This window comes from Ascaphus truei, unplaced genomic scaffold, assembly GCF_040206685.1.
Source record: "Ascaphus truei isolate aAscTru1 unplaced genomic scaffold, aAscTru1.hap1 HAP1_SCAFFOLD_2287, whole genome shotgun sequence".
Lineage (NCBI taxonomy): Eukaryota > Metazoa > Chordata > Amphibia > Anura > Ascaphidae > Ascaphus > Ascaphus truei.
The window spans coordinates 10,723-30,303 of record NW_027455205.1 but is presented as its reverse complement, the minus strand read 5'-3'; the positions used below and the strand labels follow the sequence as shown (position 1 = coordinate 30,303).

General features: G+C 59.7%; 1 protein-coding gene across 1 annotated transcript; it reads right to left on the bottom strand.

The window, feature by feature from the left end:
• Window positions 1-5,671: 5,671 nt before the first annotated feature.
• On the bottom strand, window positions 5,672-18,675 carry LOC142477716 (valine--tRNA ligase-like; the record flags this gene model as incomplete). Its single annotated transcript, XM_075582364.1, has 7 exons — window positions 18,523-18,675; window positions 18,323-18,407; window positions 17,947-18,047; window positions 15,226-15,353; window positions 14,307-14,471; window positions 10,046-10,127; window positions 5,672-5,791 (listed from the first exon to the last, which is right to left on the bottom strand). Coding segments are annotated over exons 1-7 (759 nt in total), but the record flags the coding sequence as incomplete, so codon positions are not given.
• Window positions 18,676-19,581: the final 906 nt, after the last annotated feature.

The following is a 19,581-nucleotide window of genomic DNA, read 5'->3' as shown; positions in this document are numbered from 1 at the left end:
ACACCCTGTCCTCCACACAGTGTACATGCGCACTCACACTCACCCCAACGCAGCCCACACACACCCTGTCCTCCACAGTGTACATGCGCACTCACACTCACCCCAACGCAGCCCACACACAGCCTGTCCTCCACACAGTGTACATGCGCACTCACACTGACCCAACGCAGCCCACATACACCCTGTCCTCCACACAGTGTACATGCGCACTCACACTCACCCCAACGCAGCCCACACACCCTGTCCTCCACACAGTGTACATGCGCACTCACACTCACCCCAACGCAGCCCACACACCCTGTCCTCCACACAGTGTACATGCGCACTCACACTCACCCCAACGCAGCCCACACACACCCTGTCCTCCACACAGTGTACATGCGCACTCACACTGACCCCAACGCAGCCCACACACACCCTGTCCTCCACACAGTGTACATGCGCACTCACACTCACCCCAACGCAGCCCACACACACCCTGTCCCCCACACAGTGTACATGCGCACTCACACTGACTCCAACGCAGCCCACACACCCCGTCCTCCACACAGTGTACATGCACACTCACACTCACCCCACGCAGCCCACACACACCCTGTCCTCCACACAGTGTACATGCGCACTCACACTCACCCCAACGCAGCCCACACACACCCTGTCCTCCACACAGTGTACATGCGCACTCACACTGACCCCAACGCAGCCCACACACCCTGTCCTCCACACAGTGTACATGCGCACTCACACTGACCCAACGCAGCCCACACACCCCGTCCTCCACAGTGTACATGCGCACTCACACTCACCCCAACGCAGCCCACACACACCCTGCCCTCCACACAGTGTACATTGCGCACTCACACTGACCCCAACGCAGCCCACACACACCCTGCCCTCCACACAGTGTACATGCGCACTCACACTGACCAACGCAGTCCACTAAGTGTACATGCGCACTCACACTGACCCCAACGCAGCCCACACACCCTGTCCTCCACACAGTGTACATGCGCACTCACACTGACCCCAACGCAGCCCATACACCCTGTCCTCCACACAGTGTACATGCACACTCACACTCACCCCAACGCAGCCCACACACACCCTGTCCTCCACACAGTGTACATGCGCACTCACACTGACCCAACGCAGCCCACACACAGCCTGTCCTCCACACAGTGTACATGCGCACGCGCACTCACACTCACCACAACACAGTCCACACACAGCCTGTCCTCCAGTGTACATGCGCACTCACACTCACCCCAACGCAGCCCACACACACCCTGTCCTCCACACAGTGTACATGCGCACTCACACTGACCCAACGCAGTCCACACACAGCCTGTCCTCCACACAGTGTACATGCGCACTCACACTCACCCCAACGCAGCCCACACACATCCTGTCCTCCACACAGTGTACATGCGCACTCACACTGACCCAACGCAGTCCACACACACCTTGTCCTCCACAGTGTACATGCGCACTCACACTCACCCCAACGCAGCCCACACACCCTGTCCTCCACACAGTGTACATGCGCACTCACACTGACCCAACGCAGCCCACACACCCTGTCCTCCACACAGTGTACATGCACACTCACACTCACCCCAACGCAGCCCACACACCCTGTCCTCCACACAGAGTACATGCGCACTCACACTGACCCCAACGCAGCTCACACACACCCTGTCCTCCACACAGTGTACATGCGCACTCACTCACCCCAACGCAGCCCACACACACCTTGTCCTCCACACAGTGTACACGCGCACTCACACTGACCCCAACGCAGCCCACACACACCCTGTCCTCCACACAGTGTACATGCGCACTCACTCACCCCAACGCAGCCCACACACACCTTGTCCTCCACACAGTGTACACGCGCACTCACACTGACCCCAACGCAGCCCACACACACCCTGTCCTCCACACAGTGTACACGCGCACTCACACTCACCCCAACGCAGCCCACACACACCCTGTCCTCCACACAGTGTACATGCGCACTCACTCACCCCAACGCAGCCCACACACCCTGTCCTCCACACAGTGTACATGCGCACTCACACTCACCCCAACGCAGCCCACACACACCCTGTCCTCCACACAGTGTACATGCGCACTCACTCACCCCAACGCAGCCCACACACACCCCGTCCTCCACAGTGTACATGCGCACTCACACTGACCCCAACGCAGCCCACACACACCCTGTCCTCCACAGTGTACATGCGCACTCACACTGACCCCAACGCCAACGCAGCTCACACACACCCTGTCCTCCACACAGTGTACATGCGCACTCACTCACCCCAACGCAGCCCACACACACCTTGTCCTCCACACAGTGTACATGCGCACTCACACTGACTCCAACGCAGCCCACACACCGTCCTCCACACAGTGTACATGCGCACTCACACTCACCCCAACGCAGCCCACACACCCTGTCCTCCACACAGTGTACATGCGCACTCACACTCACCCCAACGCAGCCCACACACACACCCTGTCCTCCACACAGTGTACATGCGCACTCACACTCACCCAACGCAGCCCACATACACCCTGTCCTCCAGTGTACATGCGCACTCACGCTGACCCAACGCAGCCCACACACACCCTGTCCTCCACACAGAGTACATGTGCACACACTCACCCCAACGCAGCCCACATACACCCTGCCCTCCACACAGTGTACATTGTGCACTCACACTGACCCCAACGCAGCCCACACACACCCTGCCCTCCACACAGTGTACATGCGCACTCACACTGACCAACGCAGTCCACACAGTGTACATGCGCACTCACACTGACCCCAACGCAGCCCACACACCCTGTCCTCCACACAGTGTACATGCGCACGCGCACTCACACTCACACTCACACTCACCCCAACGCAGTCCACACACAGCCTGTCCTCCAGTGTACATGCGCACTCACACTCACCCCAACGCAGCCCACACACACCCTGTCCTCCACACAGTGTACATGCGCACTCACACTGACCCAACGCAGTCCACACACAGCCTGTCCTCCACACAGTGTACATGCGCACTCACACTCACCCCAACGCAGCCCACACACATCCTGTCCTCCACACAGTGTACATGCGCACTCACACTGACCCAACGCAGTCCACACACACCTTGTCCTCCACAGTGTACATGCGCACTCACACTCACCCCAACGCAGCCCACACACCCTGTCCTCCACACAGTGTACATGCGCACTCACACTGACCCAACGCAGCCCACACACCCTGTCCTCCACACAGTGTACATGCGCACTCACACTCACCCCAACGCAGCCCACACACCCTGTCCTCCACACAGTGTACATGCGCACTCACACTGACCCCAACGCAGCTCACACACACCCTGTCCTCCACACAGTGTACATGCGCACTCACTCACCCCAACGCAGCCCACACACACCTTGTCCTCCACACAGTGTACACGCGCACTCACACTGACCCCAACGCAGCCCACACACCCTGTCCTCCACACAGTGTACACGCGCACTCACACTCACCCCAACGCAGCCCACACACACCCTGTCCTCCACACAGTGTACATGCGCACTCACTCACCCCAACGCAGCCCACACACCCTGTCCTCCACACAGTGTACATGCGCACTCACACTCACCCCAACGCAGCCCACACACACACCCTGTCCTCCACACAGTGTACATGCGCACTCACACTCACCCCAACGCAGCCCACACACACCCCGTCCTCCACAGTGTACATGCGCACTCACACTGACCCCAACGCAGCCCACACACACCCTGTCCTCCACAGTGTACATGCGCACTCACACTGACCCCAACGCCAACGCAGCTCACACACACCCTGTCCTCCACACAGTGTACATGCGCACTCACACTGACTCCAACGCAGCCCACACACCGTCCTCCACACAGTGTACATGCGCACTCACACTCACCCCAACGCAGCCCACACACCCTGTCCTCCACACACTGTACATGCGCACTCACACTCACCCCAACGCAGCCCACACACACCCTGTCCTCCACACAGTGTACATGCGCACTCACACTCACTCCAACGCAGCCCACACACCCTGTCCTCCACACAGTGTACATGCGCACTCACACTCACCCCAACGCAGCCCACACACCCTGTCCTCCACACAGTGTACATGCGCACTCACACTGACCCAACGCAGCCCACACACACCCTGTCCTCCACACAGTGTACATGCGCACTCACACTCACTCCAACGCAGCCCACACACACCCTGTCCTCCACACAGTGTACATGCGCACTCACACTCACCCCAACGCAGCCCACACACCCTGTCCTCCACAGTGTACATGCGCACTCACACTCACCCCAACGCAGCCCACACACCTGTCCTCAACACAGTGTACATGCGCACTCACACTCACCCCAACGCAGCCCACACACCCTGTCCTCCACACAGTGTACATGCGCACTCACACTGACCCAACGCAGCCCACATACACCGTCCTCCACAGTGTACATGCGCACTCACACTGACCCAACGCAGCCCACATACACCCTGTCCTCCACAGTGTACATGCGCACTCACTCACCCCAACGCAGCCCACACACACCCCGTCCTCCACAGTGTACCTGCGCACTCACACTCACCCCAACGCAGCCCACACACACCCTGTCCTCCACACAGTGTACATGCGCACTCACACTCACCCCAACACAGCCCACACACCCTGTCCTCCACACAGTGTACATGCGCACTCACACTCACCCCAACGCAGCCCACACACAGCCTGTCCTCCACAGTGTACATGCGCACTCACACTCACCCCAACGCAGCCCACACACAGCCTGTCCTCCACACAGTGTACATGCGCACTCACACTGACCCAACGCAGCCCACACACAGCCTGTCCTCCACACAGTGTACATGCGCACTCACACTCACCCCAACGCAGCCCACACACCCTGTCATCCACACAGTGTACATGCGCACTCACACTCACCCCAACGCAGCCCACACACCCTGTCCTCCACACAGTGTACATGCGCACTCACACTGACCCAACGCAGCCCACATACACCGTCCTCCACAGTGTACATGCGCACTCACACTGACCCAACGCAGCCCACATACACCCTGTCCTCCACAGTGTACATGCGCACTCACTCACCCCAACGCAGCCCACACACACCCCGTCCTCCACAGTGTACCTGCGCACTCACACTCACCCCAACGCAGCCCACACACACCCTGTCCTCCACACAGTGTACATGCGCACTCACACTCACCCCAACACAGCCCACACACCCTGTCCTCCACACAGTGTACATGCGCACTCACACTCACCCCAACGCAGCCCACACACACCCTGTCCTCCACAGTGTACATGCGCACTCACACTCACCCCAACGCAGCCCACACACAGCCTGTCCTCCACACAGTGTACATGCGCACTCACACTGACCCAACGCAGCCCACATACACCCTGTCCTCCACACAGTGTACATGCGCACTCACACTCACCCCAACGCAGCCCACACACCCTGTCCTCCACACAGTGTACATGCGCACTCACACTCACTCCAACGCAGTACACCGACGCCACCTTGGCGTGCGCACCACACGTGACCCCGGCGCAGCACGCCTCCTCCTCTCCCCCTCACCTCTATGTCTGATATAGCAGAGTTGAGCGTACAGGACCAGTTCACCAGCCGCTTGCTGCGATAGATCACACCGGCCTCGTGCAGGCGGATAAACGCCTCCTGGACCGCCGCCGAGAGTTTCTGAACGAGGGAGGGAACGGGGGTGAGAACGAGGGAGGGAGCGAGGGAGGGAAAGAGGGAGCGAGGGAGGGAGCGAGGGAGGGAGCGAGGGAGGGAGCGAGGGAGGGAGCGAGGGAGGGAGCGAGGGAGGGAGCGAGGGAGGGAGCGAGGGAGGGAGGGAGCGAGGGAGGGAGCGAGGGAGGGAGCGAGGGAGGGAGGGAGGGAGCGAGGGAGGGAGGGAGGGAACGAGAGTGAGAACGAGGGAGGGAGCGAGGGAGGGAACGAGGGAGGGAACGAGAGTGAGGAAAGAGAGAGAGAGAGAGAGAAAGGAGGAGAGAGGGAGCGAGCGAGGGAGGGAGCGAGGGAGGGAGCGAGGGAGGGAGCGAGGGAGGGAGCGAGGGAGGGAGCGAGGGAGGGAACGAGGGAGGGAGCGAGGGAGGGAACGAGAGTGAGGAAAGAGAGAGAGAGAGAAAGGAGGAGAGAGGGAGCGAGAGAGGGAGCGAGCGAGGGAGGGAGCGAGGGAGCGAGCGAGGGAGGGAGCGACGGAGGGAGCGACGGAGGGAGCGAGGGAGGGAGCGAGGGAGGGAGGGAGCGAGGGAGGGAGGGAGCGAGGGAGGGAGCGAGGGAGGGAACGAGGGAGGGAACGAGGGAGGGAACGAGGGAGGGAACGAGAGTGAGGAAAGAGAGAGAGGGAGAGAGAAAGGAGGAGAGAGGGAGCGAGCGAGGGAGCGAGCGAGGGAGCGAGCGAGGGAGGGAGCGAGGGAGTAGGACTAATAGAAAGAGCCCGTGATATAGTCACGATTGCCTTCAAAAGGGTACATTTTTGGTGCACATCACAATAACAATATTTTTGTGTTAAAATCAAGGTGAATCTAAATCTAAAGTGACAATAAAATATTACAATGAACACGCGGGGCTGTCAGCTGTTGTCCACTCGTATGTACCGCTGGTAATGACTGTTACAACAGTGTGGGAAATATCATTTAGCACTTCCTAATATTGTCCTCCTGCTATATACAACAACGTTGCTAGTACCACACACATATATATCAGTTGTAGTCGCTCATACAATGATGTAATAAAGCCAGTGAGTATATTGCAATAGTGATATGACTGACGCAATCAAGATAGTGGAGTCACACGCAGAGTAGTCAGCATGCAGCATAAATGGAGTGAGAGGATGCACTAGAAAGCCATGGGGGTCCCTCAGCTGTTAGGCTATCATATGAACGCTGTCTGCTAACAAACAGCACAGCTCCAACATCGCTGCCAACTTGTACTGGGGGTCCCTATAACTAATGACAAAGCGTTTGCATAATAGTCAACCAGTAGTCATCCTCTTTCCTCATGCAAAGAGTAAATCCAATACCGTGCACTCAGCCTAGTAACCAAGGCTGTTAATGCGCATATATTGAGCTTGCCCACACCACAGAAATTGGACCGGCTGTCTCCAAATCATATAGAAGGCATATAACCACGGGGCGTGGGATCAAACAACAATTGACCAGTATACAGCACAAATTGATTAGAGGAGGATGCATAGAATACCATGGGGGTCCCTCAGCTGTTAGGCTATCATATAAACGCTGTTTGCTAGCAAACAGCACAGCTCCAACATCGCTGCCAACTTGTACTGGGGGTCCCTATTCCTAGTGATATGACGTTAGTATAGTAATCAACCATATAGCATCCTCCTCGCCCAAGAGAGCCGAAATCAATGTTTTGCACTTAGCTTAGTGATCAGGGAGCGAGGGACGGAGCGAGGGAGGGAGCGAGGGAGGGAGCGAGGGAGGGATCGAGGGAGGGAGCGAGGGAGCGAGGGAACGAGGGAACGAGGGAGCGAGGGAGCGAGGGAGCGAGGGAACGAGGGAACGAGGGAGCGAGGGAACGAGGGAGCGAGGGAGCGAGGGAGGGAACGAGGGAGGGATCGAGGGAGGGAGCGAGGGAACGAGGGAGCGAGGGAACGAGGGAGCGAGGGAGCGAGGGAGCGAGGGAGCGAGGGAACGAGGGAACGAGGGAACGAGGGAACGAGGGAACGAGGGAGCGAGGGAGGGAGGGAGGGAGGGAACGAGGGAGGGAGGGAACGAGGGAGGGAACGAGGGAGCGAGGGAACGAGGGAGCGAGGGAGGGAGGGAGCGAGGGAACGAGGGAGCGAGGGAACGAGGGAGCGAGGGAACGAGGGAGGGAGGGAGCGAGGGAGGGAGGGAGCGAGGGAGCGAGGGAGCGAGGGAACGAGGGAGCGAGGGAGCGAGGGAGCGAGGGAGCGAGGGAACGAGGGAGCGAGGGAGCGAGGGAGCGAGTGAGGGAGGGAGCGAGAGTGAGGAAAGAGAGAGAGAGAAAGGAGGAGAGAGGGAGCGAGCGAGGGAGCGAGCGAGGGAGCGAGGGAGCAGGACTAATAGAAAGAGCCCGTGATATAGTCACGAGTGCCTTCAAAAGGGTACATTTTTGGTGCACATGACAATAACAATATTTTTGTGTTTTTATTATACAGTGAAAAATCAAGGTGAATCTAAATCTAAAGTGACAATAAAATATTACAATGAACACGCGGGGCTGCCAGCTGTTGTCCACCCGTATGTGCCGCTGGTAATGACTGTTACAACAGTGTGGGAAATATCATTTAGCACTTACTAATATTGTCCTCCTGCTATATACAACAACGTTGCTAGTACCACACACATATATATCAGTTGTAGTCACTCATACAATGATGTCAAAAAGCCAGTGAGTATATTGCAATAGTGATATGACTGACGCAATCAAGATAGTGGAGTCACACGCAGAGTAGTCAGCATGCAGCATAAATGGAGTGAGAGGGATACACTAGAAAGCCATGGGGGTCCCTCAGCTGTTAGGCTATCATATGAACGCTGTCTGCTAACAAACAGCACAGCTCCAACATCGCTGCCAACTTGTACTGGGGGTCCCTATAACTAGTGACAAAGCGTTTGCATAATAGTCAACCAGTAGTCATCCTCTTTCCTCATGCAAAGAGTAAATCCAATACCGTGCACTCAGCCTAGTAACCAAGGCTGTTAATGCGCATATATTGAGCTTGCCCACACCACAGAAATTGAACCGGCTGTCTCCAAATCATATAGAAGGCATATAACCACGGGGCGTGGGATCAAACAACAATTGACCAATATACAGCACTAATTGATTAGAGGAGGATGCATAGAATACCATGGGGGTCCCTCAGCTGTTAGGCTATCATATAAACGCTGTTTGCTAGCAAACAGCACAGCTCCAACATCGCTGCCAACTTGTACTGGGGGTCCCTATTCCTAGTGATATGACGTTAGTATAGTAATCAACCATATAGCATCCTCCTCGCCCAAGAGAGCCGAAATCAATGTTTTGCACTTAGCTTAGTGATCAGGGAGCGAGGGAGGGAGCGAAGGAGGGAGGGAGCGAGGGAGGGAGCGAGGGAGGGAGCGAGGGAGGGAGCGAGGGAGGGAACGAGGGAGGGAACGAGGGAGGGAACGAGGGAGGGAACGAGGGAGGGAACGAGGGAGGGAACGAGGGAGGGAACGAGCGAGGGAGGGAACGAGGGAGGGAGGGAACGAGGGAGGGAGGGAACGAGGGAGGGAGGGAACGAGGGAGGGAGGGAACGAGGGAGGGAGGGAACGAGGGAGGGAGGGAACGAGGGAGGGAGGGAACGAGGGAGGGAGGGAACGAGGGAGGGAGGGAACGAGGGAGGGAGGGAACGAGGGAGGGAGGGAACGAGGGAGGGAGGGAACGAGGGAGGGAGGGAACGAGGGAGGGAGGGAACGAGGGAGGGAGGGAACGAGGGAGGGAGGGAACGAGGGAGGGAGGGAACGAGGGAGGGAGGGAACGAGGGAGGGAGGGAACGAGGGAGGGAGGGAACGAGGGAGGGAGGGAACGAGGGAGGGAGGGAACGAGGGAGGGAGGGAACGAGGGAGGGAGGGAACGAGGGAGGGAGGGAACGAGGGAGGGAGCGAGGGAGGGAGCGAGGGAGGGAACGAGGGAGGGAGCGAGGGAGGGAGCGAGGGAGGGAACGAGGGAGGGAACGAGGGAGGGAACGAGGGAGGGAACGAGGGAGGGAACGAGGGAGGGAACGAGGGAGGGAACGAGGGAGGGAACGAGGGAGGGAGCGAGGGAGGGAGCGAGCGAGAATTATTATTTGCTATACGGTGGAGGTTTCTTGTCGCCTTTTTCACCCACCGTAACTTAAAATGTGTGTGAGAGATTATACAGATATATATGGGCAGAGATGGGGTCAGACAGAGTCGTATAGACAATCGGCCTCACCGTGTCCATAGTGAAACAGGCTCTGTCCCAGTCCATAGAACTTCCCAGACTCCTCAGCTGCTGATAGATTCGGTCACCTTTTCTGCAAGAGACAGAGAGAGAGAGAGAATGAGCGCCCACAGCCTGGAAATAGAGACCGGCAGACACAGAACAGGGAGCCCCGGGAGATGAAACTGTGCCAGCGATGTGAGCTAGGAGAGGTGTGAGAGACAGGCAGACACAGACAGACACAGACAGAACTGGAAGCCCCGGGAGATGAGACTGTGCCAGCGATGTGAGCTAGGAGAGGTGTGTGAGAGACAGGCAGACACAGACAGAACTGGAAGCCCCGGGAGATGAAACTGTGCCAGCGATGTGAGCTAGGAGAGGTGTGTGAGAGAGACAGGCAGACACAGACATAACTGGAAGCCCCGGGAGATGAGACTGTGCCAGCGATGTGAGCTAGGAGAGGTGCGTGAGAGACACAGGCAGACACAGGCAGAACTGGAAGCCCCGGGAGATGAGACTGTGCCAGCGATGTGAGATAGGAGAGGTGTGTGAGAGACACAGGCAGACACAGGCAGAACTGGAAGCCCCGGGAGATGAGACTGTGCAAGCGATGTGAGCTAGGAGAGGTGTGTGAGAGACACAGGCAGACACAGACAGGACAGGAAGCCCCGGGAGATGAGACTGTGCCAGCGATGTGAGATAGGAGAGGTGTGTGAGAGACACAGGCAGACACAGACAGAACTGGAAGCCCCGGGAGATGAGACTGTGCCAGCGATGTGAGATAGGAGAGGTGTGTGAGACACAGGCAGACACAGACAGAACTGGAAGCCCCGGGAGATGAGACTGTGCCAGCGATGTGAGCTAGGAGAGGTGTGTGAGACACAGGCAGAACTGGAAGCCCCGGGAGATGAGACTGTGCCAGCGATGTGAGCTAGGAGAGGTGTGTGAGAGACACAGGCAGACACAGGCAGAACTGGAAGCCCCGGGAGATGAGACTGTGCCAGCGATGTGAGCTAGGAGAGGTGTGTGAGAGACACAGGCAGAACTGGAAGCCCCGGGAGATGAGACTGTGCCAGCGATGTGAGATAGGAGAGGTGTGTGAGAGACACAGGCAGACACAGACAGAACTGGAAGCCCCGGGAGATGAGACTGTGCCAGCGATGTGAGATAGGAGAGGTGTGTGAGACACAGGCAGACACAGACAGAACTGGAAGCCCCGGGAGATGAGACTGTGCCAGCGATGTGAGCTAGGAGAGGTGTGTGAGAGACACAGGCAGACACAGACAGGACTGGAAGCCCCGAGAGATGAGACTGTGCCAGCGATGTGAGATAGGAGAGGTGTGTGAGAGACACAGGCAGACACAGGCAGAACTGGAAGCCCCGGGAGATGAGACTGTGCCAGCGATGTGAGCTAGGAGAGGTGTGTGAGAGACACAGGCAGACACAGACAGGACAGGAAGCCCCGGGAGATGAGACTGTGCCAGCGATGTGAGATAGGAGAGGTGTGTGTGAGACACAGGCAGAACTGGAAGCCCCGGGAGATGAGACTGTGCCAGCGATGTGAGCTAGGAGAGGTGTGTGAGAGACACAGGCAGAACTGGAAGCCCCGGGAGATGAGACTGTGCCAGCGATGTGAGCTAGGAGAGGTGTGTGAGAGACACAGGCAGACACAGGCAGAACTGGAAGCCCCGGGAGATGAGACTGTGCCAGCGATGTGAGATAGGAGAGGTATGTGAGACACAGGCAGACACAGACAGAACTGGAAGCCCCGGGAGATGAGACTGTGCCAGCGATGTGAGCTAGGAGAGGTGTGTGAGACACAGGCAGACACAGGCAGAACTGGAAGCCCCGGGAGATGAGACTGTGCCAGCGATGTGAGCTAGGAGAGGTGTGTGAGAGACACAGGCAGAACTGGAAGCCCCGGGAGATGAGACTGTGCCAGCGATGTGAGATAGGAGAGGTGTGTGAGAGACACAGGCAGACACAGACAGAACTGGAAGCCCCGGGAGATGAGACTGTGCCAGCGATGTGAGATAGGAGAGGTGTGTGAGACACAGGCAGACACAGACAGAACTGGAAGCCCCGGGAGATGAGACTGTGCCAGCGATGTGAGCTAGGAGAGGTGTGTGAGAGACACAGGCAGACACAGACAGGACTGGAAGCCCCGAGAGATGAGACTGTGCCAGCGATGTGAGATAGGAGAGGTGTGTGAGAGACACAGGCAGACACAGGCAGAACTGGAAGCCCCGGGAGATGAGACTGTGCCAGCGATGTGAGCTAGGAGAGGTGTGTGAGAGACACAGGCAGACACAGACAGGACAGGAAGCCCCGGGAGATGAGACTGTGCCAGCGATGTGAGATAGGAGAGGTGTGTGTGAGACACAGGCAGAACTGGAAGCCCCGGGAGATGAGACTGTGCCAGCGATGTGAGCTAGGAGAGGTGTGTGAGAGACACAGGCAGAACTGGAAGCCCCGGGAGATGAGACTGTGCCAGCGATGTGAGCTAGGAGAGGTGTGTGAGAGACACAGGCAGACACAGGCAGAACTGGAAGCCCCGGGAGATGAGACTGTGCCAGCGATGTGAGATAGGAGAGGTATGTGAGACACAGGCAGACACAGACAGAACTGGAAGCCCCGGGAGATGAGACTGTGCCAGCGATGTGAGCTAGGAGAGGTGTGTGAGACACAGGCAGACACAGGCAGAACTGGAAGCCCCGGGAGATGAGACTGTGCCAGCGATGTGAGCTAGGAGAGGTGTGTGAGAGACACAGGCAGACACAGGCAGAACTGGAAGCCCCGGGAGATGAGACTGTGCCAGCGATGTGAGCTAGGAGAGGTGTGTGAGAGACACAGGCAGACACAGGCAGAACTGGAAGCCCCGGGAGATGAGACTGTGCCAGCGATGTGAGATAGGAGAGGTGTGTGAGACACAGGCAGACACAGACAGAACTGGAAGCCCCGGGAGATGAGACTGTGCCAGCGATGTGAGCTAGGAGAGGTGTGTGAGAGACACAGGCAGACACAGACAGGACTGGAAGCCCCGGGAGATGAGACTGTGCCAGTGATGTGAGATAGGAGAGGTGTGTGAGAGACACAGGCAGACACAGGCAGAACTGGAAGCCCCGGGAGATGAGACTGTGCCAGCGATGTGAGCTAGGAGAGGTGTGTGAGAGACACAGGCAGACACAGACAGGACAGGAAGCCCCGGGAGATGAGACTGTGCCAGCGATGTGAGATAGGAGAGGTGTGTGTGAGACACAGGCAGAACTGGAAGCCCCGGGAGATGAGACTGTGCCAGCGATGTGAGCTAGGAGAGGTGTGTGCGAGACACAGGCAGACACAGGCAGAACTGGAAGCCCCGGGAGATGAGACTGTGCAGCGATGTGAGCTAGGAGAGGTGTGTGAGAGACACAGGCAGACACAGGCAGAACTGGAAGCCCCGGGAGATGAGACTGTGCCAGCGATGTGAGATAGGAGAGGTGTGTGAGAGACACAGGCAGACACAGACAGAACTGGAAGCCCCGGGAGATGAGACTGTGCCAGCGATGTGAGATAGGAGAGGTGTGTCAGACACAGGCAGACACAGACAGAACTGGAAGCCCCGGGAGATGAGACTGTGCCAGCGATGTGAGCTAGGAGAGGTGTGTGAGACACAGGCAGACACAGGCAGAACTGGAAGCCCCGGGAGATGAGACTGTGCCAGCGATGTGAGCTAGGAGAGGTGTGTGAGAGACACAGGCAGACACAGGCAGAACTGGAAGCCCCGGGAGATGAGACTGTGCCAGCGATGTGAGCTAGGAGAGGTGTGTGAGAGACACAGGCAGACACAGGCAGAACTGGAAGCCCCCGGGAGATGAGACTGTGCAGCGATGTGAGCTGGGAGAGGTGTGTGAGAGAGACAGGCAGACACAGGCAGAACTGGAAGCCCCGGGAGATGAGACTGTGCCAGCGATGTGAGATAGGAGAGGTGTGTGAGAGAGACAGGCAGACACAGACAGAACTGGAAGCCCCGGGAGATGAGACTGTGCCAGCGATGTGAGATAGGAGAGGTGTGTGAGAGACAGGCAGACACAGACAGAACTGGAAGCCCCGGGAGGTGAGACTGTGCCAGCGATGTGAGATAGGAGAGGTGTGTGAGAGAGACAGGCAGACACAGACAGAACTGGAAGCCCCGGGAGGTGAGACTGTGCCAGCGATGTGAGATAGGAGAGGTAGAAGATGACACACAGACAGACCCCCGCCCCCTCCTCCCCCTCCCCCCCCGGCGACTCACTCTTTCTTCCACTGCCACACCTCCTGTATGAAGCCCTCCCTCCCCAGGTCGTGCCTCGTCCTCCCGCTCTCTCTCCTCAGTTTCTTCTCCACCACGACCTGGGTGGCGATTCCTGCGTGGTCACAGCCCGGGTTCCACAGGGTCATCTCCCCGCGCATGCGGTGCCTGGGGGGGGGGGGGGGGGCAGCGAGTTATATACCAAAATACACCCCCCCGCACCCAGTGACCCCCAAACACACACCCCAACACCACCCCTTCCAACCGAGTGACCACAGGGTCATCTCCCCGCGCATGCGGTGCCTGGGGGGCGGAGGGGGATTATATACCAAAATACCCCCCCACCCCCACCCAGTTACCCTCAAACACACACCCCCCAACACCACCCCGAAACCCAGTGACCTTAAACACCCTCCCCTAAACACCCCTCCCCTTCCAACCCAGTGGCCCCAACCACCCCCCAACCCTGTGACCCCAAACACCCTTCCCCATACCAACCCAGTGACCCCAAACACCCCTCCCCATACCAACCCAGTGACCCCCAAACACCCCCCCTTCCAACCCAGTGGCCCCAAACACCCCCCCTTCCAACCCTGTGACCCCAAACACCTCTCCCCATTCCAACCCAGTGACCCCCAAACACCCCCCCTTCCAACCCAGTGACCCCAAACACCCCCTTTCACACGAAATAACCCCCATGACCCTAAATAATCTCCCCTCCCCCCCCCGATAATGCTCTCCCCCTTCCTCTCACTCCCCCCCACCCCGTTTCCCCTGCTCCTCCCCCTCTCACTCCCCACCCTTCCTTTCACTCCCCCCCCACCCACCCCGTTTCCCCCGCTCCTCCCCCCTATCACTCCCCACCCTTCCTTTCCCCCCCCCCCCCCCCGTTTCCCCCACTCCTCCCCCCCCTCCCCCTCACCAGCGGGTCAGACTGTCCTGGATGGCGTTGGTCAGGGCGTGTCCGAGGTGCAGGGATCCGGTCACGTTCGGGGGAGGGATACACATCATGAAGACACCTTTAGGGCAGGGCTCCGACACACTGCCCCGCTGCGAAACAGGACAGAGACTGGCACCTCCAGGGCGGGCACAGGGGGGTATACAGAGCCTGGCACCTCCAGGGCGGGCACAGGGGGATATACAGAGCCTGGCACCTCCAGGGCGGGCACAGGGGGGTATACAGAGACTGGCACCTCTAGGGTGGGCACAGGGGGGTATACAGAGCCTGGCACCTCTAGGGTGGGCACAGGGGGGTATACAGAGCCTGGCACCTCCAGGGTGGGCACAGGGGGGTATACAGAGCCTGGCACCTCCAGGGTGGGCACAGGGGGGTATACAGAGCCTGGCACCTCTAGGGCTGGCACAGGGGGATATACAGAGACTGGCACCTCCAGGGTGGGCACAGGGGTGTATACAGAGCCTGGCACATCCAGGGTGGGCACAGAGGGGTATACAGAGCCTGGCACCTCCAGGGCGGGCACAGGGGGTATACAGAGCCTGGCACCTCCAGGGCGGGCACAGGGGCGTATACAGAGCCCGACACCTCCAGGGCGGGCACAGGGGCGTATACAGAGCCTGGCACCTCCAGGGCAGGCACAGGGGCGTATACAGAGCCTGGCACCTCCAGAGCAGGCACAGGGGCGTATACAGAGCCTGGCACCTCCAGGGCGGGCACAGGGGGGTATACAGAGCCTGGCACCTCTAGGGTGGGCACAGGGGGGTATACAGAGCCTGGCACCTCTAGGGTGGGCACAGGGGGGTATACAGAGCCTGGCACCTCCAGGGTGGGCACAGGGGGGTATACAGAGCCTGGCACCTCCAGGGTGGGCACAGGGGGGTATACAGAGCCTGGCACCTCCAGGGCGGGCACAGGGGGGTATACAGAGCCTGGCACCTCTAGGGCTGGCACAGGGGGATATACAGAGACTGGCACCTCCAGGGTGGGCACAGGGGTGTATACAGAGCCTGGCACATCCAGGGTGGGCACAGAGGGGTATACAGAGCCTGGCACCTCCAGGGCGGGCACAGGGGGTATACAGAGCCTGGCACCTCCAGGGCGGGCACAGGGGCGTATACAGAGCCCGACACCTCCAGGGCGGGCACAGGGGCGTATACAGAGCCTGGCACCTCCAGGGCAGGCACAGGGGCGTATACAGAGCCTGGCACCTCCAGGGCAGGCACAGGGGCGTATACAGAGCCTGGCACCTCCAGAGCAGGCACAGGGGCGTATACAGAGCCTGGCACCTCCAGGGCGGGCACAGGGGGGTATAAAGAGACTGGCACCTGCAGGGCGGGCACAGGGGGGTATACAGAGACTGGCACCTCCAGGGCGGGCACAGGGGGGTATACAGAGCCTGGCACCTGCAGGCCGGGCACAGGGGGGTATACAGAGCCTGGCACCTCCAGGGCAGGCACAGGGGCGTATACAGAGCCTGGCACCTCCAGGGCAGGCACAGGGGGGTATACAGAGACTGGCACCTGCATGGCGGGCACAGGGGGGTATACAGAGACAGGCACATCCAGGGCGGGCACAGGGGGGTATACAGAGACTGGCACCTGCAGGGCGGGCACAGGGGGGTATACAGAGACAGGCACCTCCAGGGCGAGCACAGGGGGGTATACAGAGACTGGCACCTGCAGGGCGGGCACAGGGGGGTATACAGAGACTGGCACCTCCAGGGTGGGCACAGGGGGTATACAGAGACTGGCACTTCCAGGGCGGGCACAGGGGGTATACAGAGCCTGGCACCTCCAGGGCTGGCACAGGGGGATATATACAGAGCCTGGCACCTCTAGGGCTGGCACAGGGGGGTTTACAGAGCCTGGCACCTCTAGGGCGGGCACAGGGGGATATACAGTACCTGGCACCTCCAGGGCGGGCACAGGGGGGTATTATACAGAGCCTGGCACCTCTAGGGCAGGCACAGGGGGTATACACACTGGCACCTCCAGGGCGGGCACAGGGGGATATACAGAGCCTGGCACCTCCAGGGCTGGCACAGGGGCGTATACAGAGCCAGGCACCTCCAGGGCGGGCACAGGGGGGTATACAGAGACTGGCACCTGCAGGGCAGGCACAGGGGGGTATACAGAGACTGGCACTTCCAGGGCGGGCACAGGGGGATATACAGAGCCTGGCACCTCCAGGGCTGGCACAGGGACGTATACAGAGCCAGGCCCCTCCAGGGCAGGCACAGGGGGGTATACAGAGACTGGCACCTGCAGGGCAGGCACAGGGGGGTATACAGAGCCAGGCCCCTCCAGGGCAGGCACAGGGGGGTATACAGAGACTGGCACCTGCAGGGCAGGCACAGGGGGGTATACAGAGACTGGCACCTCTAGGGCGGGCACAGGGGGATATACAGAGCCTGGCACCTGCAGGGCAGGCACAGGGGGGTATACAGAGACTGGCACTCCAGGGCGGGCACAGGGGGATATACAGAGCCTGGCACCTCTAGGGGTGGCACAGGGGGGTATACAGATACTGGCACCACCAGGGCTGGCACATGGGTTATACAGAGCGTGGCACCTTCAGGGCTGGCACAGGGGGATATATACAGAGCCAGGCACCTCTAATGCTGGCACAGAGGGATATATACACAGAGCCTGGCACCTCTAGGGCTGGTACAATAGTCCTACTCACCCCATACTCCGGTTTGAAGAATCCCTCCTTCTCCCACCACGAATACCAAGAAGATTCTACATACTGAGGACTGTAAGAGTCCGGCAAAGAACAGGAAACATCTGGGGGGAGACAGGGGGCCGGGGAAGGAGAATGAGGGAAAGACAGGGGGCCGGGGAAGGAGAGGGGGGGAAAGACAGGGAGAGGGGGGGAAAGACAGGGGGCGGGGAAGGAGAGGGGCGGGGACAGGGGGCGGAGACGGGGCGGGGAAGGAGAGGGGGGGGGGGGGAGACAGGGGGGCGGGGAAGGAGAGGGGGGGAGAAAGGAGAGAGTTATTATATACATAGTACACAGCCTCTCCCTGTGTCACACACACGTCTCTCTCCCTCACTCTTACCTTTCCTCTCCCCTGGGGGGGTGGGGATATCGTACGTGATCACACCCAGCTCCTTCTTCTCTTTCTTCTCCGACTTTGGCTTCTTCTGCAAGAAAGAAGGGGGGGGGGGGGGGGGGGGGGGGGGGGGGGGGGGGGGTGGAAGTGAGAGGGAGCAGGCACAGACATGGTGTCAGCGGTGGGATCTCGGCCGGTCCGCACACCTCCACCTGCTGCTGCCCTTTCATCTTCTCTTGCTTCTGCTGGAACCTCTCCATCTTTTCCTTCTTCTTCGCACTCATCTTCGCCTGGGGCGCGCTCTTGGGAGGGCTGCCGCTGGGGGGTGGGGCGCTGCTGGGGGGGAGGTTCTTGGGGGGCTGCTGGGGTAGAGCGAGAGAGGGGGACAGCGTGTGAGAGAAACGTGGAGGGAAGCGCAGCGCCACCTCCCCTAGCGCCACCTCCCCTAGCTATGTCAGGTGGACCTGAAACCTCTTGTAAGGAGAAGCGACGTGTAACGGAACACAAGTCTTTGTTTGAATACTTGGCCAGTAGGAACCCTCTCACTCTCACATCCCCCCCCCCTCACACACCCCCTCTCTCTCTCTTCCCCAACTCCCCCTCTCACTCTCACATCCCCCCCCTCTCACACACCTTCCACCTCTCACTCTTCTCCAACCCCCATCCCCGTCTCGCTCCTCCCCAACCCCCATCCCCGTCTCGCTCCTCCCCAACCCCCATCCCCGTCTCGCTCCTCCCCAACCCCCAGCCCCGTCTCGCTCCTCCCCAACCCCCCATCCCCGTCTCGCTCCTCCCCAACCCCCATCCCCGTCTCGCTCCTCCCCAACCCCCAGCCCCGTCTCGCTCCTCCCCAACCCCCAACCCCCCTCTCACTCATCCCCAACCCCCCTCTCACTCATCCCCAACCCCCAGCCCCGTCTCGCTCTTCCCAACCCCCCGCCCCGTCTCGCTCTTCCCCAACCCCCCGCCCCGTCTCGCTCTTCCCCAACCCCCCGCCCCGCTCTTCCCCAACCCCCAGCCCCGTCTCGCTCTTCCCCAACCCCCAGCCCCGTCTCGCTCTTCCCCAACCCCCCGCCCCGTCTCGCTCTTCCCCAACCCCCAGCCCCGTCTCGCTCTTCCCCAACCCCGTCCCGCTCTTCCCCAACCCCGTCCCGCTCTTCCCCAACCCCCCTCTCGCTCTTCCCCAACCACCGTCTCGCTCTTCCCCAACCACCGTCTCGCTCTTCCCCAACCCCCGTCTCGCTCTTCCCCAACCCCCCGCCCCG